Source organism: Chelonoidis abingdonii, chromosome 13 (assembly GCF_003597395.2).
Source record: "Chelonoidis abingdonii isolate Lonesome George chromosome 13, CheloAbing_2.0, whole genome shotgun sequence".
NCBI classification, from domain to species: domain Eukaryota; kingdom Metazoa; phylum Chordata; order Testudines; family Testudinidae; genus Chelonoidis; species Chelonoidis abingdonii.
In genome coordinates, this window is record NC_133781.1 from 19,413,902 (window position 1) to 19,437,112 (window position 23,211).

General features: G+C 50.0%; 1 protein-coding gene across 1 annotated transcript in view; it reads left to right on the plus strand.

Moving 5' to 3' along the window:
• The window catches only part of ACSF2 (acyl-CoA synthetase family member 2), a 63,499-nt gene that overhangs the window by 12,429 nt on the left and 27,859 nt on the right, over nucleotides 1-23,211 (plus strand). The window contains exons 2-10 of the mRNA XM_032785118.2: nucleotides 12,229-12,424; nucleotides 13,989-14,117; nucleotides 15,214-15,267; nucleotides 19,103-19,221; nucleotides 19,741-19,903; nucleotides 20,334-20,429; nucleotides 20,828-20,976; nucleotides 21,475-21,566; nucleotides 22,586-22,662. Of these exons, the coding sequence (XP_032641009.1) occupies nucleotides 12,229-12,424; nucleotides 13,989-14,117; nucleotides 15,214-15,267; nucleotides 19,103-19,221; nucleotides 19,741-19,903; nucleotides 20,334-20,429; nucleotides 20,828-20,976; nucleotides 21,475-21,566; nucleotides 22,586-22,662 (1,075 nt within the window). The remainder of the gene's footprint in view (nucleotides 1-12,228; nucleotides 12,425-13,988; nucleotides 14,118-15,213; nucleotides 15,268-19,102; nucleotides 19,222-19,740; nucleotides 19,904-20,333; nucleotides 20,430-20,827; nucleotides 20,977-21,474; nucleotides 21,567-22,585; nucleotides 22,663-23,211) is intronic.

Below are 23,211 nucleotides of genomic sequence, written 5' to 3' on the forward strand. Positions count from 1 at the left end.
TGTGGGATAGCAGCCCATAATGCACCACTCCCAACACCGCTGCAGATGCTGCAAATGTGGCCACACTGCAGCGCTGGTAGCTGTCAGTGTGGCCACACTGCAGCGCTTTCCCTGCACAGCTGTACGAAGACAGCTGTAACTCCCAGCGCTGTACAGCTGCAAGTGTAGCCAAACCCTTAGTCATGACCTGCTATGGTGAGGGTGAAAGGAGTCTCCCCAGAGCAGGTGGAAACTGGGTTTGGGAGGAGTCCATGAGCTTTCCCCATTGTGCACTTGGCCTTCAGGAGCTGCCCAGACAGGCAGAGGGGAGGATGCCAGACAGGGGAATAATGACCTTTGTGGTTGAGTAGCCAGAGCCCCCTCGTGTGCTTCACATGGAGGGGGCAGAGGGTGATGTAAATTCATTGCTTCCCCAGGGCCCATTCACACTACACCAAGTCCTGTCCCTTTCTGTAGTAATTTCTATAGGGGAAAATATTAGAGGTTGAGAGAGAAAGCTACTTATCTTGCATCAACAAGTGTAGAGAAGTGGCTGAGGCTGTGCAAAGATAAATACATGCAGCACAGCTCCTCGTCATCGCTGAGAGTGCCTGGGTATGTGCCATGCTTCCCGCCTGCAGGGCCGGCTTTAGTCCGATTCGGCCGATTCCGGGGAATCGGGCCCCGCGCCTAAGAGGGCCCCGCGCCTTAGGCACCTTTTTAATTTTTTTTTTTTTTAAAACTTACCCCTGTCCCTGGCTGCGGTCTAGCTCCATGTGTCCCGCTCCTTTGAGGTGAAGCGCCGCGGTAAGCGCGGCATGGCCCCGCTCTCCTCCGCGCTAGAGCTCCAGCCGGGCGGCGAGGGCTTTGCTGCGCTCCGGCCGGGGCTCCAGCCATGAGAGTGGGGCGAGCGGGGGCTGTCCGTGCTCTGGCCAGGAGAGCGGAGTCGCGGAGCTTGCGCCCACCTCGGCCGGAGCTCCAGCCGGATGCGGAGTCGCGGGGCTTGCCGCGCCATGGCCGGGGCTCCGCCGGGATTGCGGAGTCGCACGGGGCTTGCCGCAGCTCTGGCTGGAGCCTCCAGCTGGGCGAGAGCGGATCACGGGGGCTTGCCTGCGGCTCCAGCCGGAGTGCCAGCAAGGCCGGCGGCACCGGCTGGAGCGCGGCAAGCCGCCGCCTCTATCGACCGTCTGGACCTCCGGCCAGAGCGCGGCAAGCCCGTACCGCCGGCTGGAGCCTCTGGGCCCTTTAAATAGCTCCCCCGAGCCCTGGGGAGTTGAGGGGCTGGGGGGGGTATTTAAAGTCCGCGGCTCCAGCTGCCTAGTCTGCCACCCCGTCCTTCAAATAGCCGCGGAGCCCCGCCTCCTTGATCCCCAGCGCTCCCGCCGGCTATTAAAAGGTCCCCGGAAGTAGAAGGGGCTTGGGGCTATTAAAGGGCTGGGGTTGCCAGCTGCTCTCTGCTGCACCCATGACCTGCCCACACCAGGTCTGGCCCCCCCTGCCTGCAGCCAGCTCCTGCACCCCGTGTAAAGGCCACCTCGTGCCAAACAGCCTGTCCTGTCCCTCCAGCCAACTCCTGCCATACACCCCTGGCAGCCCTGCCCAAAGCGCAGCCAGCCCCCCACACACTAGCTGCCCGCCCCAGCTCTGCAACACTCTGCCCAGCCCGCCACCCCTGCCCCTGTCTCCAGTCAACACCTGCTGCACCCCACTGCCTGAGCCAGCCAGTCCCACACTCCTCTGTCTCCAGCCCTGCAACCCCGCTGCACCCCCTGCGGCCCTGCCTGAAGCCAGCCCGCCCCACACTCCTTGTCTCCAAACCAGCCCCACATCCCTTGCCCTGCCTGCAGCCCAGACCTACCTCCAGTCAGCCCCTGCCCTGCCTTCAGCCAGCCCCATGTCCACTGCTGCCCTGCAGTTTCCAGGGCATTAACCCTGCAGGGAGCAGCTGGAACCAACACATGTGCACACCCCCAGGGAGTGGCGGGGACCCACACATGAAACGGCGGTCATTAATAACCAATCAACAGCATATATGATGCAATGTATATAATTTTATTATTCATATAGTTATGGAAAGTAAATAATACATGAAAGAAATGAGAGGCTTTTTTTTCCACTTTTTTTTAAGTCATCCCTGCTAGGGCCCCACCGAAAATGTTCGAATTGGGCCCCACACTTCCTAAAGCCGGCCCTGCCCGCCTGTCCCCATCAGGAAGGAGAACTTTCAGATTTAGCTGCCCTGCTCCTGCAGGAGGAGGTGGGGCCTTTTGTGCAGACATCGAACAAACATCCCTAAGTCTCTGATACATCTGTGCTCTGTGCTGACAGCAGAGTCTGTTCTGACCCTCAGACAGACCTGCAGCAAGGGCCTCCTCTTTTCAGGACCCGCTGTTGTGGTTGACTCCTTATCTGACACCAGAGACTGTTTTGGCACCAGAATCTGTTGCTAAGGCAATGTATGTTTTCTCAGGGAGATTGCTTTCATTTGGCAGCCCACTCTGCTCTTCTGGCTCTCAGATTCCTTTGCTCCACACATCTGACAGGGAATGGCCGTAGCAGATCTGTCAGCTCCTCTGTCCTGCCCTGGCAGAGGCCAGGGGAAGGTAATCGGAGCACTTCCTGCCAAAACTCATGCCTTTCTTTTCACCTCTTCCCTGTGGAAATGTTCCTTCATTCTGTGTGGTACATTCACCATTGGCCAGAGGGTGTAGAGACTGAGTGTGTAATTTCAGTATGGCATTAGTGATAATTAATACTTTGCATGTTGGTTCCTTCCTCCCTACAATCTCAAAGCATGTCCTAAGCTCTTTGTGATCCATACAGCCCCCTGAGAGGTAGGCAAGTGGTATTGTTCCCATTTTACAGATATGAAAACAACACTTCTGAGATCACAAAGTAATTTGTGGGTCGGGGCAATGCTGGGAACAGAACCCTGACTTTCTGGCTGTCAATCTTCAGCCCCGAGGTTGTCCTTCCTATTCAATACACTTATAGTGGTTTTTACGTCTTCAGATGTCAACCAGTCCATCCCCAAACACGCCGATGAGGTAGGTGACTCAGTACTGTCCCAATTTCAGAGATGGAAAAACTAGACTGTCTAGTTCAGGGCCACACAGTAACTTGGTATCAGAGCTAGGATTAGGTCTCAGGGTTGCTAGTCCCCAGTCCCAAACTCAGTCCTTAAACTGTTCAGGGAGATTTTGGCAAACCAGTAAAGTGCCTAAACCACTATCACTTGTTGCGAACAGTAGTCAGGGCCGGCGCTTCCATTTAGGCAGCCTAGGCAATCGCCTAGAGCACCAGGATTATTGGCAGGTGGCATTTTGCCAGGGGGGCTGCAGGTGGCTCCGGTGGAGCTGCCGCAGTCGTGCCTGCGGAGGGTCCCCTGGTCCCGCGGCTCCAGTGGAGCTGCCGCAGGCATTCCTACAGACGGTTCGTTGCTCCCGCGGCTCCGGTGGACCTCCCGCAGGCACGCCTGCGGCAGCTCCACCAGAGCCACGGACCAGCGGACCCTCCGCAGGCACGACTGCGGCAGCTCCACCGGAGCCGCGGACCAGCGGACCCTCCACAGACACGACTGCGACAGCTCCACCAGAGCCGCGGACCCTCTGCAGGCATGACTGCGGCAGGTCCACTGGAGCCATGGGACCAGCGCGCAGGGCGGCGAAATGGCTGTGCGCCTAGGGCGCTAAAAACACTAGCAGCGGTCCTGACAGTAGTCAAGTTAGCAGGCCATACTGAACCATTCTGGCTTATTGCTAAAAGTAGCCAAATCAGCAAGTCGTAAATTGTTCATGCAGTGGCCTCAGTGTAACCAGACTTGGGGGGGTGGGGAAGGTTTGGGGTTTGGGTGCCATAGACAGGGCAGCTTGACCCTGCACCCTTCCTGCTCAGAGTGTTGAAATTGCTGATGCATGTATTTTAGAAAAATAGGAAGTCTGTTTATATGTGTCCCTAGGAATGTTTGTCAGGGCCTAAAGGTGTGGACACTCTGGGGGGAAAAAAGAATCTCTGCTCAATTGATCATCATAAGGTATTTGACTTTTTAACCCTGCTTGCTTAGCAAGTTTCCTTTAAGGAATATGTCATTGTATTACTAATGTATAAATAAGGGAAAAAGTTTGAGGCAATTGGACTTCTCAGGAGGGGGTCTTCAGAGACGCTCCCTCTGGACGCATCCTCGGGTCCCCACCGTCAGACGGAAGCCTGGCCAGCTGAAGCCTGTCACGGTGCCACTTGAAAGCCACACTCAGTTTTGGTAATTATTGAGGGTTGGGAGGTGTTTTACTAACTTGTTGCAGATGTGTGTAAGTGCTTGAGGCTAAGTAAAGTTTAGCTGTAAGTGAAAGCACTCTTGTGTTGTCCTGTTTGTGCCAGCCATCTATCGGTTGGACGGCCGTGTCTCCCTGGATTTATTTCTTGACACCACCTCGCACAGAGTAAATGTTACCAAGAGCTTGGGGTTGAAGGAACTCTGGGTAACAAAACCAATGGTGCCCAACCTTTTTCAGTCCAGAATTGTGGAAAAGGTCGATCAGTGACCCAAATGCATGCTGCCTCCTTGGCAATAAGTGTTTTTATAGAATGGCCCATGCTCGAGTGATCATTCTCTTTATTGATTTTTTCATTGCTTAAACAAGGTTCAGTTTACTCTCCAAGAGCTATTTGCGTCCTCCACGCCCTCTACGCTTTGTTTCCTAACTCCATAGCCATAATGTTATAAAAGTTGCCTTGACTTCCTGAGGATCCTTGCCTGTCCTTAACATCCAAGCTCTGTGCAACAGTTCAAAAAGGGAGGGCCAAATTAGGGTGCCCAGACAGCAAATTTGAAAAATCAGGACAGGGGGTGGGAGCTAATAGGAGCCTATATAAGAAAAAGACCCCAAAATTGGAACTGTCCCTATAAAATCGGGACATCTGGTCACTCTAGGTCAAATTCAGCCTACACTAAATCTGTGATGTTACAGTTGCTTGCACATGTTTGTATTTGGACTAGAGGGTTTCCTATCCAGTCTTATGAGGAGAGTGGAGGGAGAAGGAATGAACATGCTATAATGATAAAATAACAAACATTACCACCTTGGGGTCCTCTCTTCCCTAGTGCCGTCCTTGTGCTGTGAGGAAAGTTCCATTCTTTGGAGAAAGCTGGATGCTTAGAAGAATCCCAGATACATGAGTTGGGTAAAAATCCCTTTTGTCTCTTTCTAGTGGACAGACTCTCTATCCCTCCTCGACCGCAAGCTGTTGGGGAAGATCTGTGTATATAATCCTTCTTGGTCATTTTTAGGGAGGCTGGGAGCTACCAGGAAAACAGTCTGCTAATTTACCATGTCTGTTTTGTCTCTCTCACTGTCAGGATCTCATGCATTATGAGAGCTACCAGGATGCTGTGTTTTTTATACAGAGGATTCTGTATCAGCTTCATAAGGCATTTTTGTCCGCTCCCTTTCCTTTCCTACTGCTTTCATTTCAGCTTTAGCCAGCAGGCACAGAGAAGTTAAACATGCAGTGCTTGAGGGCAGCTGGATTAAGGTAGATGTATCCTCTATTTAGTGGTAAGCAAAGATTCAGGAAGTCCTGGTTTCTGATCCCTGATGTGACTCTGACACCTTGAGCAAGTCATGTGAGCCACTGTTGGGAAAAGTGAGAGTGATTTGGACTGCTTCACTTTTTAGGTGCCCAACACACGATAACTTTGGACTTAATTTCAGGGCTGCTGAGTTTAAGTTTGAGATGTGGATGCTTAGGCCTTCTGAGAATCAGACTTGGGGTGTCTTGAGTTGGGCACCTAAGATCAGTAGCCACTTTTGAAAATGTTGGCTAAACACCCTCTGCCCCCTCAGTTTCCTTATCTGTAAAATGGAGCTGGACTGAAGAAATGGTGAAAGCGAAAAGAAGGGTAAGAACATAAAGCCCCAACTGAAGGAGGCAGTGCACCAAATGATGGGGCAGTGCCAGCATGAACAATGTTTAAAAGAAGATAGACTTACCGCTTGAGGACAGGTGCACACTTTTGTGGGGGGTGGCTCAGCAGGAGGGACTGGATTGGCTGTGTTTCCTCACCTCTCCTTTCTTCAGCGCCCCTTTGTTTCTTTTGACCCACATGATGCTGGAACATGTGCCAGGCCATTCCCCCTCCTCCCACCCAGTTAAGAGCTGTTCCCTCAGGCCCAGTCCCCATGGAAACTGCAAAGGAGATGGCATACTGGTGGCTTCACGCACTCTTCAGGCCTGATCCTATGAGGTGCTGAGCATCAACTCCCAGTGTCTTCAACGGAGTTCGGGCGCTCAGCAGAGGACTCTTGTATAACCTATTCAGCAGTGGCTGCCTGATTAAGCCAGCCTCTCCTTTCCATCTAAATCTCTGCAAGTGAATGCACTGCTTTGGCAAGAAGCTGGCACTCCCAGAACAGCTGAGGTCAAGAAGAAAATGAAGCCATTAGGATCCAGTTCTCCCACTAAAGCCCATGATCACTTTGCCTTTTACCACAGGGGTGGAACTAAGGTTTGGTTTTTGAGACTAAAGTCCTGTATCAAGTGAACACCTCAGTACAACCTTCTCTACTCTGCCTCCCTGTATTCCTCCAGCCTGGCCTGGAGGGACCTCTGCTAAAGTGAGTGTGGGCTATAAAAGTGCCCAGATGGATGGAGTTGAGTCCATTCAGTCCTTTCTCTGCCTAATAGCAGTGCTAATGCTAAGACTGCTCTGCTCTTAGCAGCTGGACTATTTACTTGAAGCTGCTGAGCAGGGGTCCGGAGATAAAGACTTTTGAGCAGCCAGTGACCTGCTCTTTAGTTGAAGCAGTGGTCTAGCCATGAAACATTGTAGCAGTTTCTCCTGTATATCTGAAGCAGGGCACCCTGGCTTCCTTGGTTGAGGGAGAATTTTTCTAGGAAATAAAAGCTCCCTATAAAACCGCCTCTCTCCTGCAGCTATCTTTGTTTTCTCTCACTCCAAGTTTATTTACATGCCCTGCCTTGCAGTTTCCAAACAATAAAAGTTAATGCGAACATTCATCTGTCTTTATCTCCTCCGTTCTCTCTCACACTCCCTCACACCTGCCATCCTCCCCTCATTATGTCCTGGGTGTAAAAGTCAGCTGTACTGAGTAATAGGAGCATAGCAGAAGCCAGATCTTGCCCCTCTATGTTTTAGGATAGAAATGAGCTCCGGGGAGGTGGTTTTCTTTTTTTCCAGCGGCAGGAGAACACGTCTGTGGCAGTCAAAGACAAATACTGGGCAGAATATTGCTTTTGCGATGCCTCACGATTCGAATGATGGAAATCTGAGCTCCATCTGATCTATTTTCCTCTCTAAGAAGAAGTCGCATTAAAGACATTAGTCTCCTTATGTTTTGCAAGGAATCTGTACACGCATCCTGCAGTCCCATAAGCTGATGAACCCAATGGGTATTTATTAACCCCTTCTCTCCTGATGTTTCTTTCATTCAGGAACAGGGTGGGGTGGGAGGCCAAGCAGGAGATGGGAAAGGAGGAACAGAGGAATCAGGCTAGCTGGAGTGAAGTGAAGATTGCAAGCCCTGTGCAGCTGGGCTAGCCAGCCCAGAACTGCGGAGGTTGTGTGCTGGTCAGTGGTGGGTTGGAAAGAAGGGCTGCAGAGTTGGCTCAAAGTATCTGTAAGTGTCACAGCTTGATGGTGGCATTACAACCCTTTGATCAAGTAAGGTGTTCTGGTCGTCAGTGCTGTGTATTACACCGGAAGGGTTAAAATAATCGCAAGTACTTCTTGTTTCACTGCTCTGGCCCTGTTGCCCTCCCCCTCTCCAAGAACCATTTCCTCTCTCCTTCGGTATTAAATTCAAGCTCCTCATTCTCCCCTTCAGTGCTGTCTGCAGCCTGCTACTGCTTAGGTTCTTGTTTCCTCCTACAACTGGGCCTTCTATCCTATATTCCTCCTCCAGGCCCTCCTGTTCCCCTGCTTTCAGTTTCATGCTACCCCGTACGCTTGCAGCAGCAGCATTCCTCTCTGCCTTTACAGCCAGCTGCTTTGGCTCTGCCTTCCCTCCTGATCTTTCTGCTGAGCAGATCAGCAACTCCTGCTCTTCGTTGCTACTAGCTACAAGACTATACGCCCTTTAGGGCCGGACACTCCTCCCCCTAAGCTTGTCCACATGTGGTGTTATATACACAGATCATAATGTGAGATTGCCACTTTATTGTGGCCTCACTTTGTTTGATCTTCCCCCACAAAGTTTTTAATCTGCCTAATTAAAACCTTCTGTCCTTTGAATCCTCTTGAGAGACAAATGCTATGTCTTTATCTGGCTTTATTTTAACCCCCTTTGTCTCTCTTTTATCTGCTTTTACCCCTTATAGTTAATCCAACATAAGGGATTCTCCTACAAACTCCTGGTTTTTGTTCCAGAACTTCAGGGCAATTTCCAGCTTTTCATTTCCCAGGCAACTCAGTAGTCATTAATCTTCTCCCTCCTTCGCACAGGAGAAGGCAGGGGCCATTAGCTGTCCAAAGCGCACAGCAGTGTTTCAAGAAAGATTGCATATCAAACAAAATATCTGCAGTGCAAAGAACATCAGGGCTGGACCAATGGGTTAGGACTAGCACAGTGTCCTGCCCTGTGGGAAACCACCGTTTGGATTTCAAGCTCTAAGCAAGCAGAGCTAGGCACACTGTGGCTGGACATGGATCATCCTCTGGAGCTGGGATGGGTTAAGTAAGGGAGTCTCACTGCCGGGAGGCCCCTCCAAGGCCTATCACTACATTTTCAAGAGTGTCCTCTTAGTTTTTGGATGCTTCTGTCTTTGTGCTTGAGACACCAAGGACCTAATTTTCAGTGGTGCTGCCTGCCCCCAGCTCCTGTTGGTTTCAGCTGGAGTTGTGCCTCCACACTGATGGATGTATCCAGGCTATCCAGCTCCAATAACAGGAGCAGTGAAGCTGTGGGAGCAGGGGCTGCACAAGCCTGCCTGGACCCTGGGTATGTATTAATAGCAGCAAGAGCTAGATGCTTGGTTTGAGCTAGTGAAGTCAGAGCTAGCTTGCATATGTCTATGCGTGCTGTGGTCGTACCTCTGATGGCAGTGCAGATATCCCCCAACTCTGAAAGTCAGGCTCTGTAACAATGGGCAGTCAGAAAGGAAGGCGACATAAAACCATGGTCACTTTTGGCTGAAGGAGCTGCATTGATTGGCTCTGTGGGAAACTGGGTCCAGGGGTTTCTACTAGAGGGAAATTTGCTGAAACAGGGCCCTGGCAAGCAAGGAGGAAGTTGAGGGTAGGGTATGTGTCCATCTTAGACACTTTTATACCACCAATTGCTGTAATATCCAGGTATCTTTTAATGACTAGGAAGGACACCACCTACTGTGATGTTTACTTGTAAGGGGATGGGGAGAAGGACCTTTCACCTGTAACTCTGACCCATCCCTCTGTCTCTGGAGGGTGGAAAGTATCTTTATTGCCTCAAAAACTATCCAGAGTCCAGTTCCCAGTTCAGCTGGGAGGAATGCATTAAAAAAGCTCCTGTTGTTGTATCAGAGCAATAAAATCTCTGGCCCACTTGGGCACCCGCACTCCTTGTGTACATACGGTGCGTAGCTGCCCTTCAAAACTCTTGTCCTGCATTGAGGGTGACATTACCTGCTCCCTGGTGAACGTGCCCTCCCCTTCCACAGGTGCTCAGAGGAAGGACTGTAACTTAGCTGCTTGAGAGACAGACGGTGGAGCTTGCATATCCTGACTGGGGCTGGGCTGAAGCCCAGGAGGAGGAGTTTTCTGTTACTCTTTAGCCTAGGTTAATTTTTGTTAATTCTGGCTATAAACATTGTGTCAGACCCTCAGCTGGTGTAAATCAGTACAGCTCTGTTCACTGAAATGGAACTACTCCCATGTGCATTAGCTGATGATTTGGTGTGTTCTCTCTTGAGGAAAACTGCTTGTGCCTGGTTATGCTGAGGTTGCATCAGCCTGCGAACTTATGCTGGTGTTTTGGTTTCAAATGACTGGGGAATTTAACCTCGCACTGCTTGTTTTAAAGGTTTCTGTGTTTGCCATGAAAGATGGAAAATGTAACTCTGTTCTGATGCTTTCTCTCCCCCCCCCCCCCGCCACCCTTTCTTGCGAACACAGCAGCCTCTCTGTCTTCTCTTTCCTTTTACTCACTCAGGTACTTCATTCTTTCCGATAGAATGGAGAGCAAAGATACTTGTCTGCATGCTGGTAGATGAGGCTGAGATCTGGGATGCTGAACACCCACTATCCTAGATAAAGTCAGGGGGTGAAGTGGGGCTCAACAGCTCTGAAAATCAGGCCCTATGTGGCAAATGCACAAGGGAGTGAGCTGAAGCCTGGTAGAAATAGTCACACAAGAGAGGTTAGTGTCCTTGTTCCTCCCTCCTGCCCAGAGTAACATGTGGGAAGGTCAGCACGCAGCTCTCTGATGCTCACATTCCAGGTATCTGAAAGCACAAGATGAACCTGCCATTAGGACTTGTAATGTCTTCTTGGCCAAATAAAATGCAAGGTTTTTTTTCTGCTGGTACCAGACTGGCAGGGATGGTTGAAAGGACACATGGAGAAGGATGGTCCAATGGTTAGGCTGCCCGCCTGGAACTTGAGACTTGAGTTCAGATCTTTGCTATGCCACAGACTTCTTGTGTGATCTTGGGCAAGTTACTTAGCCGCCCTGGGCCTCAGTTTCCCCTCTGTAAAACAGGAACAGTGTCACAAAACAGGGCAACTGCACCTGTATTCCCCCTCTATGGTCCACCTAGGGCACTCATGCTCAGGCTTCTGGCTCTGTACCATCACCTCTCAGGCGGAGACATGTGCCTCTCTTCCTCCAGACCAGGGGTTTTCCAGGCTGCACAGTCCCCTGCCTACCCTGTGAATTCCCCAGCAAGTCAGACTGCCTCAGCGGGTCTGCTTTGCCTTCTCCTCGGAGGCTATAAATAGCATCATTGCCCACTGTATAAGTTACCATGCAGCCCTTTCTAAGCAAGCGCATTGGTTGTTAAGGTGAAAACAGCACATAGAAAACATTACAAACAATGAAAGAACCTGCACACGTTCTGATAACCTGAGAAGAGATCATCTCAACCCCAACAAGGGTTCTGGCAGGTGACCAGTCCTTCAGACCCCACCAGTGTTTTTGTCCTGTGGTCACAAGTTCATAACAGCTGTTAGCTCAGAACAAGCGGCCCCAGGAATAGGTCAACCTTCAACCTGTCCCAGAAAGGATTGGGGCCCCCCTTGAACAGAAGTTACTGTCTGTTTGCTAGATCCAGAAGCCACTCCAGAGTCAGTTTAAAAGTAGCTTATTGTTCCAAAAGTCCTTTTGTTATCCGGTGGTCTCTAGAGAATCCGGTTTGAACCAGTATATGTGAATCTCTCCAGGTGGTGGGACCTCTTGCGACGTGTGAATTTGCCTAATCACCCCCCACCCCACTACACACACTGTTCTTAGTTCCTGGAGGGGCTATGGTCCCCCTCCCCCAGGGAAGTACATACAATCCCTGGCCCACAATGATACACACACTTAATTCAATAAGTTGCTATATCTGTCACACACAGCACTTCCCTACCTCACAAAGATGTTGGGAGGACAAACACATTAGAGTGTGAGGTTCTCAGATACTATGTTAATGAGGGCTATACAAGTACCATAGATAGACGGTTGTGGTCCAGTATATGTAACACTAACAGACCCTAGTCGTCAGTGGGATCGATCCTCAGGCCTCTGGAGCTTAGTGCATGAGTCTCTACTGCATGAGCTAAAAGCCATATGGCTGTTAGCTAAGGCTGTAGAACAGACTCATTAATCTCTCTCTAAGTGGTCTCAGTGCCGCTAGATGGGACTGAGCACCACGCGTAGCAGGTTTGTGGGTTACATATATCCCAAAAGACTCTAGTGACTAGACCTCTGTCTTGCTGGGACTGAGAGTCCCATGACCTGTAAATCCTTTGTATCTACATTATAGTGCAGTGAAGCCAATGTGAGTATAAGATGGCCCCAAAAGAAGGAAAGTATCAGGGGGTAGCCGTGTTAGTCTGTATCCATAGAAACAACAAGGAGTCTGGTAGCACCTTAAAGACTAACAGATTTATTTGGGCATAAGCTTTCATGGGTAAAAAATCTCACTTCTTTAGATGCCAAAAGAAGGAAGGACAGTAGCCTAGGGAGTGCTGCGTGAGTTGAGTATCACAAGGGAGACCTTACTGGTGACTGTCTGTCTCCCAGCTGCTGCTGATCCTCGTCTTTTCTTTTACAGTGCCCTGCACATAGACGCGGCCCCTGTCACACCAGTATCAACCAACAGCTACATCCAAGGGGCCACAAACATTCCACTGCTCACCAAAACCGTGTGTCAGTGCCTGGAGGAGACAGCCCATCGGTTTCCAGAGCGGGAGGCCCTGGTGTTCTGTCGAGATGGAGTTCGGAAAACGTTTGCCCAATTCATACAAGAAGTGAGTGGCTGACTTGCCTGTTACAGAGTCCAGTCCTTTACCTCACCACCCTTGAGAATTTGCAATGCAGCTGAATCACAGTATGAGTGGGTGGCTTGATCAATAGATCGGAGAAATGAAAGAAAGTGATTTCGTCCCTGGATTGAAAACAGAGGTTGGGCTTGTTTGGTTTGGATTCTGATCCTGGCTCTGAATACATAGCAAAGCTGCATGTTGATTTATCATCTGATGTGCGTGATAAGGTGTGTGTGTGCATACTTACCCAGTCTTCATGGGCTGCTCTGTAAGGCATGAGAGCAAAGGGAGAGGGCAGTGCACAGAGGAAGTCCTCATGCGTAATGCAGTAAATGCATGTCCTAGATTGCATTACTGCACTTAGGAAGTGGTTCTCTCTCTATCTGATTTATCTTGGGACAAGTCCTGAAGTCTAATCCAAATCCCACTGGCATCAGTGTGACTTGATTTTCAGAGGTACTAAGCACCTGTAGCTTCCTAGTCGTTATGTAAGTAAAACTCTCATTAAAATCAGTCAGAGTTTTGCCTGAGTAAAGACTGCAGGACTTGGCCCTGTTTATAATAATATGTATGAATTGGCATTCTGAATATGCATACAATATTCCATCTGGAAGTGGGAGGGAAGGGGAATTTCCACTAGATTTGCCCAATGATCCTAGATGTGATGGATGGCCTTGATAATCCAAGGTGTTCACGTATTGCTTTTTGTAGATTTGCTAGAGTTTTGTTAATTTACAAGAATAAACCCTATTCGCAGAACTCACTAATTTTTAAAATATTTTCTGACTCACTTGGAAAATACCCATTTCTTAAACAGAGATCCCTACAAAGAGATTTTATAAACAGTTATGTGGACTGAAATTTAGTTCATCTGGAAACACTAGAAGGAGAGAATGTCAGAAAGTTACTGAAACGTTACTGAGGATGTTGGACTGTGTACGTCCAGCCCCAGCTGAAATATATTTGCCGTTATGCAAGATAAATGATGATCTTAATATAATGCCTGGGTTTTGATTCACGTGGATAGGGTTCAAAAATGAGATGGATCAGACTTCTCATTAAATTGTGTTCTTAATCCAAATTATTTCCGAAGTAATCAATAAGCCCGTATGATTAAAATTCACCCTGTACATGGATCCAGCAGCACCATATAAGTCCTATTTTGAGGGCCTATGTAGGAGTTAAAGGATGCATAGGCTTTGACCGCACAGGAATGATGTCACCTATACATGTCTGATGTACCAGAATCCCAGCTGCCTTTGTACGCATGTTCTGAGTTTGCGCCTCTCGTGCCGTCAGTCACCGAATAAGTGTGGGTGATCTGATCTTTGTAAGTCCACTAGGCACTGCTGTTTATAGAACAAACAGCGCCAAGCAATAAGCTGCCGGACTGCGCAGTAGTGCTGCATAACGCTTGACTTCTGTTTCCTAAACTGGGGGCTAAAATGAAGCTCAGCTGCCTTCAGGTTAGCACGCGAGAGATTGAAATGCCTTGATGTGCCCTGCGAGGTAACTTCTCTCCCTACCTGGCATCGTATGTGTTTTGCAGGTGGACCAGGCAGCAGCTGGACTTCTGGCTATTGGCTTGAAAAAGGGAGACCGGCTGGGCATGTGGGGTCCCAACAAGTATGAGTGGGTTCTAATGCAATTTGCGACAGCCCAGGCAGGAATCATCCTGGTAAGGAGACTTGTCTGTCTGGGCACCTGGATTTTTTAGGGTGAGGGGGAGACAAAGGGGAAGCCTGGAGGTCTTGGAGAAGTTGAATAATGTGCTGCGTAAGGGAACTGAAGTGAAAAGTAGGAGCAGATGTCATGCAAGGTCTGTGCAGTGATCATTAGTCTGACCCTCCATTATCCAGAAAAGCAAAACACCAAGCCAGTGAGAGGCAGTGGGAGACCAGCTTCCCTGGGACGTAATTTACAACTGTTGATGGCATGAGGGAATGTATAGGGGGGCTACACATTTTTATATCTAGTCCTGGTGCCCCCAAAGAACCAACCAGTATTAAAATCACCCTTAATACTTTCCATGGTGCCTCTGGATGAAAATCATTCGCAGAAAGTGACCATTTAAAAATGTAATATACTAAGATGTCTGCCCGCACCCCCCTCCCCCCGGAGATTCAGCCATCACCCGGTAGTACCATTAGGGCTGTGTCTTATTTACATCATAAGGTCCTTGGGGCAAGAGGTGCAGTGTCTTCTTGGAAGTTTTGTACAGCATCACCCACTGTGGTGGCATTCAACAGATACAACGTTAGGCAGGGTAAATAGATGAGTTTAGCTTAGTGGGCTACCAAAAGTCTAAATTTGATGGCTCAACTCAGCTTTGGTGGCCAAAACTGCTTCTATGGTGTTCCATGTGCGATAGTGAAGTTTTCACTCTTTGAGTTATCCAGAAAGGATTCTGATTGTGAAAGGATCCTACAAATGTGAATTACTGTGGTGTAGTGAGCTGAGCATGAGCTGGGAGTCAGGGGGCCTGGATTTTATTTCTAGCTTTGCTATTGACTTGTCATTTGACCGTGTGCGAGTAATTTTACTTCCAGGCCCTATATGTGAAAATGGGGATAAATGGGCTTCCCTAGTTAACATGAAATTTGGGTGGTTCTCCTAATCCTGGTGTCCTACACAAGGAAGAAGCTGCAAGTATGTTTTCACTGAGTTTTTTTTCCCTCCAAAGCACCTTTCTCTTAGACTAAACGGTTAGAAGATGAGATCTTTGAGGCTTTTTCAGAGCCTTGATTAACTCTCCTGTCTCTTCCCCATTCTAGGTGTCTGTGAACCCTGCATATCAGGCCCAGGAGCTGGAGTTTGTAATCAAGAAGGTACTGTAGGCCACTTACGGGTAACACCACTTGATTCTGCCCACAAACACTTTGAAACGTGGAGATATTAAAGGCAGAGGGTAACCATGGGAACTGCACCAGCAAAAGAACTTCTGATCAGGGAGGGCACTTGGGAAATGCAGGCAGCAGAAAAACTTCTTTTTGGGGCAGCCGGTGTGAACAGGGCTGGGGGTGGGGGGTACATGGCCATGTATGCAGGGGGCCCCACAGTGCAGCAGTTGGCCCTATGGAGTGTGAATGCCTAGAAGTAAATCTCCTCCATTATTGTTCCCTGTGGCTACCCTCTCGCCTGTTCCACAAGGAGACTACTGCGTCCCCTCCTCTCTGTCTCCAGCCATCAGTTCTAGACTAGGTGCTAAGGAAACCACACAGGTGCCGAGGGTCCAGCATAGGGCCGGTTTCTACTCACCTTGGACAGCAAAGCATTGGGAGCGACCAGTCATTCAGAAGCTGTGTGCTGGGGTGACAGCTGGCTGACGGGGCAGCATTCCTTCGAGAGCCAGTTCTAATTCAGCTGGCGTCTGGAAACTAACAGCAGTCTGCGCTTTTGGGCTGCTGCCAGTGCAAAACCACAGAGTAGCCGCTGATCCCAGTGACTCTGTCGCTGTAGTAGGCCCCTGTCAATAACTGCAGGAGCCCGGCCTACTTTGGAATCCCCCTGTGAATGTCCCTTCTTCGAGCCTTGCTGGTCTGTTAGTTCTGTGTGTACGGTGGCAGTGGTTAGGTATGATAGAACCATAGGGTGAAATCCTGGTTCCATTGAAGTCAATGGCAGAACGCCCATTGACTGCAGTGGGGGCCAGGATTTAACCCCTTGAAACCAGAGAGGGGAAAATCCTCTGGAGGTGCCAGCCGCCTCCATCACTGCAGGTTTGCTCCCAACCATATATTTTCCAGTGCGCTGTCCAGTCTCGCTTGGCCCTTACACATTTGTCCATATGTTTTATGATCTGTTCCCACGTGACACATGCTTCTGTACTTCAAGCCCCACGTGCCTGCCTTGGTTCCAAAGCTGCGTGGGACTCTTCCTCAGCTCTGTGTCATAACATGCAGGGGAAGATCCGGTTTCTAATCCCCAATAATGAGGGATTAAAGCTATTAAATCTTTTATGAATAAAATTAATCCTTCTTGGATTAAGGGGCCACTCGCGCTCCTGTTTGAACTTGTTCAGTTTGGGAATCTATAACCCTAGTACAATAGGAGACGGAACCAAAATGCCAGTCTGGATTTTCCCAGCCCACTCTCTATGCCATCAGGAGATTGAAATGGAGAATTCACAGCAGCACTGGGTGATCCTTCGCCCACCTCAGTCCCTGGACGGTCAGCCCCTGCCCTTCGGTTTGATGGTCCAAGTTGTCATCCTGTTAAATCTGGTGTGTTAAACCCACTAAGGTGGCTTCCCCTTTTCAGAGTCAGACAGAGCTTTCCCTAGCAAACGGCTGTCTGTTCCTGCCACAAAGTTTCTTTAGTGCCCACCCTGAGCAGAGGGTTGGGAACAGGTGGCTGTGTTTAGGGAGAAAGGAAAGGTGGTCTCTAGAGCTTGGATTCTGGTGCCTGTGTTACCTCTGAGTGTTGGCACCGGAGAGTTTTCATAGCGCCAATGCAGCTTTTGTTGGTATCCTGTGTCTGCGCCACTCTGGCTTGCTTTGTGCTTTCCATTCTGATTAGCTCTGTAGGGACAACAGTAGCTTCCCTTTCCTCCTCCAGGACTTGGCTTTTGTTTTTATCTTGGTCTCCTTGGGTCAGATTCTGCTCTCATTTACACTGGTGTAAATTCAGAATGACTCCATTAAAGTCAATGGAATCTGTCTGGGTTTACAAAGGGGTGGTCAGGAGCAGAATATGCCCTCTTGATTTCAGTGGGAGTCACTTGTATGCTGTGGCAGGAGAAATGGTTCCCTGGTATTTATGGTATCGTAGCTTTGACATTAAGGCTGTCTGCCTGTCCTCATCTCCTGCCAGCACCCTGTCTCTCCTTAGATTGCTGTTGTTTGTTAGTGGAAGTCTGCGAAACAAAAACCCTTCCCTCATGGGCTTGGACTATTGAAATAGATTCACCACAGAACCCACCAGCAGCCTCATCCTTTTCCTGCCACTGCGGAATAATTCCTTCCAGCACACAATAATAAATAGCCAGTTTTCCTACCTGCTCCTCCCTTCGATCATTTTCCTGCACCAGATTTCCAGAGCTTTGTAAATACAAACTGATCATGGGTTTCCGAGTGCAGGTCCTTTACAGAAAGATCTACTGCTAACCCTTGCCATGTCTGTTAAAGAGGGACCCTCCTGTAGCAATTCCTCTCCTCACATAACTACCTTTGCAGACAAGGGGCTTTGGAGTTTTCAGATTAGTATTGTGGCTTTAACTGTCTAACCCTGATCATGGTGTCCCTGGAGTTAAAGGCTATGTCTACACAGCAACTAGACACCCACAGCTGGCCTGCTTAGGATGTGGGGATGTTTCATTGCTTTGTAGACTTCCAGGCCTAGGCTGGAGCCCAGGCTCTAGGACCTGTGGCGGGGGGGGCAGTCCCAGAGCTCAGGCAGTCTACACCACAATGAAACAGCCCCACCAGCCTGAGTCGGCTGGCGTGGGCCAGCCCTGGGTTTTGCTTTGCTGTGTAGACATACTCTAAGTTACAAAGCCCCAAACTTCCTTATACAGATGAGGCCTCTGGTGGATTTAATGTGACCTTTCCGAAAGTGAAAGCAATTGTTGCTCTCTCCCATTGCAAATCACAGAGTACTTGCAAATAATTTCTTGGTTAAAACTGGCATGTCTTGGCTCTTGATGTGGTGAGGTTGGGGTTGGGGCGACAGGTAGCATTTGTCCTGTTTTCATGCTAATCGGAAAAAGAACTGCAGAGTCTCAGCAAAATGCGAAGGGTCCAGGAAGCAACAGAAACCTACAGCTGCACATGCAAATCGGTGTGTGACAGCAGTGCAGCTGCATTCTCCTGGGCACATACGCTGCTCCCTGCTTTGACAATGTGGCTGTACGGATTTGAGCCTCCTCTCACATATACATCTGTATCAATCAGGATTAGCACCACTGAAGTCAGTGGGGCTGCAGAAGAGTAAAAGCAGTGGAAGTGAGAGGGGAATCAGGTCGCAAGTGGGTAAACAGTACCATTTTTAAGCTCTGTCAACCCAATACTAAAATGGGATGTAAAATGGCTTTCAATCTGACGCTGGGTCCCTCAGTGGCAGTGTCACCTTCAGGAAGGCTGTTCCTGCAAGCATCAGATTCAGCAATGGTATCTTAAATGGAACATACAATTTATGTGCTCTGGGCCAAATTCAGGCCTGGTGTAAACAGGTGCAGCCCTGCTGAAGTCTGTGGAGTTGTACCTGCCTACACCAGGAATGTCTGCTCTGGGAAGAGAAGTGTTAGAATGCTGAACTTTAAACCCAACGTTGCAGGTGGGTGTGAGCCTGGGATCTCGGGGTCACCGTTCTGCTGGGAAACAGGGTTGCTCATGAGGGCAGCAAGGCGCAAGGAGGGCTGGACTCCTTAAATGTCTCCTGGTGTGGTATAGGAGCTGTCCCCAGCTTCTAAGCCATCTTACAAGAGGTTCCTTCTAGGAAGGGTTTGAAAGCTCAGTCTAGACAAGGGCCGTTGTAACACATACTCATAGCCGAACAAGTCCTGGGAGGATCCCCAGGTAGTGTTAAGGTTTCTCAGGATGTGTGTGGTGGTTTTCCATCAGCAGTGAATGCAGGTGCCCTGCTGTCAGGTTTCCAGGGACTCTTCATTACTCCCTGGGCCGCGGGTGTCACTCCAGCCTGACTTCCCTCTTTCTCCCCACACAGGTTGGCTGTAAGGCCCTGGTGTTCCCCACTCAGTTTAAAACCCAGAGATACTATGAGATCCTGAAGCAAACTTGTCCTGAGCTAGAGAAATCCAGTCCAGGGGGAATAAAGAGCAAGAGGTGAGTGAGAAACACCAGAGATCCTCTTGTGGTTCCCCGGGGCTGTGCCCTGCACTGGGTCCTCACGCTTGCAGGGTGACAAACCTACTACTGAACCCAAGGGAAAAGAGGTCCCACACAAATATCTCTGTCTAGGCTTTTATACCCTATGGCACCCATCAGCCTGTTATCTGAGCACCAGATAGACTCCAGATCACTGGCTGATAACAACTGGGACCTGCACCCTATTCCAGTAAGGAATCAGCCATTATCCTTCCCCAGCAAACAGAGGAGATCTAGCTTAGACCTACCTGGGCTAGAGCTGAGTGCCCTGTGTTACACACAGCTCCTCCCACGTAACCTGCATGCCAAAGAGGAGAAAGGAAGAAGAGTCTAGTATGGCATTATCCCATGTAAGCTGCCTTAATCAGCTCCTGCTTCCTGTGTCCAGGTGATACAGGGCCCCTAGCAGTGCACAAGCACCAAGGCAGTCTGTCCTCCTGACTCCACTGTTGCTGACAGTATTTTGCTTTGTCTCAGGCTGCCAGACCTATCCATTGTAATCACCTTAGACTCCAAGCTGCCTGGCGCGTTCCAGATGAGTGAGGTGATGCAGGCTGGCGACAGCAATCATATGAAGCAGTTACGAGAGGTCCAGCAGACTCTGTCCTGCAACGAGCCCATCAACATCCAGTTCACTTCTGTAGGTACCACATGCTGCTCTGCCCTGCAGTGGACACCAGATCCGGTGACCCCTGTGGCCAGTGCTAAGCAGGCTGCTCCCCTTGACACCTGGTCACTTGAGTGGATACTGTCCCATCTTTCCTGGCCCTTTCAGAATAGGATTTAGGAGGTCATCTAGGATTTTCCCCTTTTCTCCACCACTCCCATGGCTTGCCCCTTCCCCAGGAGCTGACAGCAGAGCTCTGATCCCAGCTGCAGTTGGTCTGTGTCATATCATTTGTGGGGCTGTCGGATCAGAGGCTACCGGGTCTGGAGGGAGACTAGAGGACAAGTGCAGAGCAGAAATCTGTGGGGTGGGGAGGGGAGGGATCACCACAGAGAAGCTGTTCACCTGTCCCTCTGAAAGGACAGTCGTACCAGAGAATCTCGTAATGCTCTCTGTTTTCCAGGGCACGACTGGAAGCCCCAAGGGGGCCACCCTCTCTCATAGAAACATTGTGAATAATGCAAACCTGATTGGGTTGAGGCTGGGATTCAATCAGCAGGTGAGTCTGCTCAGTCAGGGGGAGATGGGCTGTGCTCCAGCCATAGTGGGACTGAGCACATGGAGAAGGCGGATGACTCCGCAGCAAGACGCAGCGAAAGACCCCCCAAGTTGTGGGTGAGGGGAGCTGAGAGCGCTGTTAGTGAGGAGCCCTCAGGATGGCGTATGGAGCAATGTTGTGCTGCGGTGGTGCCAGCAGAGGGCACTCCCACAAGGCTGGGTTTGAGGCACAATGACAGTTCAAGCAATTGCTTCCCCCTGCTATCCAGCCCCCATATCTCGTATTCTTACCCTATAGGTGTAAGTGGTTCAGGGAGAACCCTGTGTTAGGCCCATGTACACCAGGCATCAGAATGGTTCCTATCTCCTCATTGCTGCCTTTGTTTGGCTTGCTCCTAGGAATGCCGGACTGCCCTCCCTGTCCCCCTCTACCACTGCCTGGGCTCCGTTGGAGGCTGTATGGTGATGGCTGTGCATGGCGTCCCTGCTATCTTCTCGTCCTTGAGCTTCGAGGGGAAAGCTACGCTGGAAGCAGTGGCTCAAGAGAAGTGAGGATCACAGGCCCTGGAATGTCACCTGGAGGGGTCACTTAGCTCAGCTCAGCTCAGCTGGCAGGCAGCTCTTGCCCCTGGCCTCTGGCCTCCCCACTGTGGCACAGGCATAATCTCTTGTTTGCCTGAGCCCTGGCCCTGTCGTGCGCAGGAACTTGTGACATGCCCCACTGCCCATCCCAAGGTGCCCTAGTCACTGCTGACTCTTGCCTGGAAGGCATGGCCTCTCCTTGTTTGGATTAGTGACTGGTGTGAGTCTATACATAACCAGTCGCCTTCTCCCTCCACCATCCCCTCCACCCCAGCGCTGGCTGCATTGCCGAGGTGCTGTCTGTAAAGCAAAGGTGCTGCTGCTGCATGATAAATCCATTATTCCCAGGCCTGCCCAGTGGGCGCAAAGGCCTGACCCAGGCACAGTGAGGAGTGGGCTACATAGGCTTTACTGCCACAGGCTCTGATTCTGCAGCTTAGCTTTTTCTCTACTGTCCCTTCAAGATGCTCCCATTTACACGGCACTCCGACCATGTTCATAGACATGCTCTCCCAGCCCGACTTCGACAGCTATGACCTCTCATCTCTCCGGGGAGGTAAGTGCAGCAGGACCTGTGGTAACTGGCCGCCACTGGGTCTCCTTGAGGAAGCCACCTGGACAGGCAGATGCTCATGGGCTAGGCTGTGCAAGCAAATGACTAGTGAGGAAGAAAAATTTGTGTTGCAAGCTCTTTCCATCGCCCTGTTAATTTGCTGGTGTGCTTTCCTACTTGACAATCTTCTGCTCATGATTTCCATGTTTCAAGCACCCTTCTCCTCTCTTCAGGGCAATGGCCTGATGACTTGAAGATTTAGGGGGGCGTTATTCAGCTGTTGTGTCTTATGGAAGCAGAGAGGGGATGTGCAGGAAGGATTGTACTTGTTGGACTTCCATACCTCCATCCACCAACATGTGGCAGCAAACACACATTCCCCAGGGTGCAATGGGCAGTGCTGCAATGGGTAGTGAATTTCCTACATGTAAAATTCCCTGCTTGTTTAGAATTGCTACCTATGTTTTTAGGTAGCTGATGTGCAGCTCATTTGTACTGGAGCTTTACTTTCCCTCTCAAAGCATCAGTAATAGAAATGTCCTATAGCAACAGCTGAAGCAAGTGGTGTAGAGTTTATGGGCAGCATTGGCACTCAGAGACTACAGTGATGGGTGAATTAGAAGTACCTGGTAGCGCATCTGAAACTCCCTGTTATCTGAGGAAGGGGCGTGACCCTATCAAGTCTGTTGATTACACTGAAAATCGACATTGTAATGTCTCAGCTTGTGCAATGTCAGTCTGATCCTGAAGGTTGTGAATCTGTGCTGTAGAATTAACTCTCCTAACAAGTAAATGAGGCCACCCCCCAACCCAGGCCGAGAAATGCATAGCTCTTGTTGCCAGGCTAGGGCTTTGGGAATAATTAGTACCCACAGCTAGGGAAATGCTGAAGCATGTAGACAGGACCTAGTGCCTCCCAAAGGCTTTGTCAGCCGTCAGATCTAACTGTACCGACCCCTTTTGGTGGGATTTCCTGGGGAAGGAGAGTCTCCAATGTAGTCCTCTTGCTGTCTCTCTTCCAGGAGTCATTGCAGGATCCCCTGTGCCCCCTGAGATCATGAAAAAGATTATAACCAAGATGAATATGCGGGATATTGTGGTGAGTCACTTTCCATGCTTGGGCCTGGGCTGCCTGGGTTGTCTCCCCTTCCCCACTGTCCATTGGAAACAGGGAACCTGAGCATGTGTGACTTGTGTACAGAGCAACAGAACTGGAGGCTCCCTGAATGAATGTGTTCATGCGTGATGGGATGCAGAGGCCTCATGCCTTCCAGGCTTCCAAGGGGATACAGGGTGGAGTAACTGGGCTGGGGATCAGAGGCTCAACCCATCTTGGGAGGGACACAGGAAACTACAGGGACAGCTACGGTGAGAAGGGAGATCATTGCACCCAGCGTGGCCACACTGGGTCGTACCCCAGGCTGGGACATGTCTCTGTTTATTTTCTGGTTGCAGCAACCAATTCTCTTTTCCGTATTGCACATGCTGTCTCTGAATCCTCAAGTATAAACACTGATGAAGACACCTGGTTGACTCAGAACGGTGTTGTGTTTTGCTGCTGAATTAGCTGATTCCCTTCACCAGCATGGATGGCGCTTACATGTTCAGTCTCCGGCATGATTCGCGCACATGCTCTGAACCTGAGTGT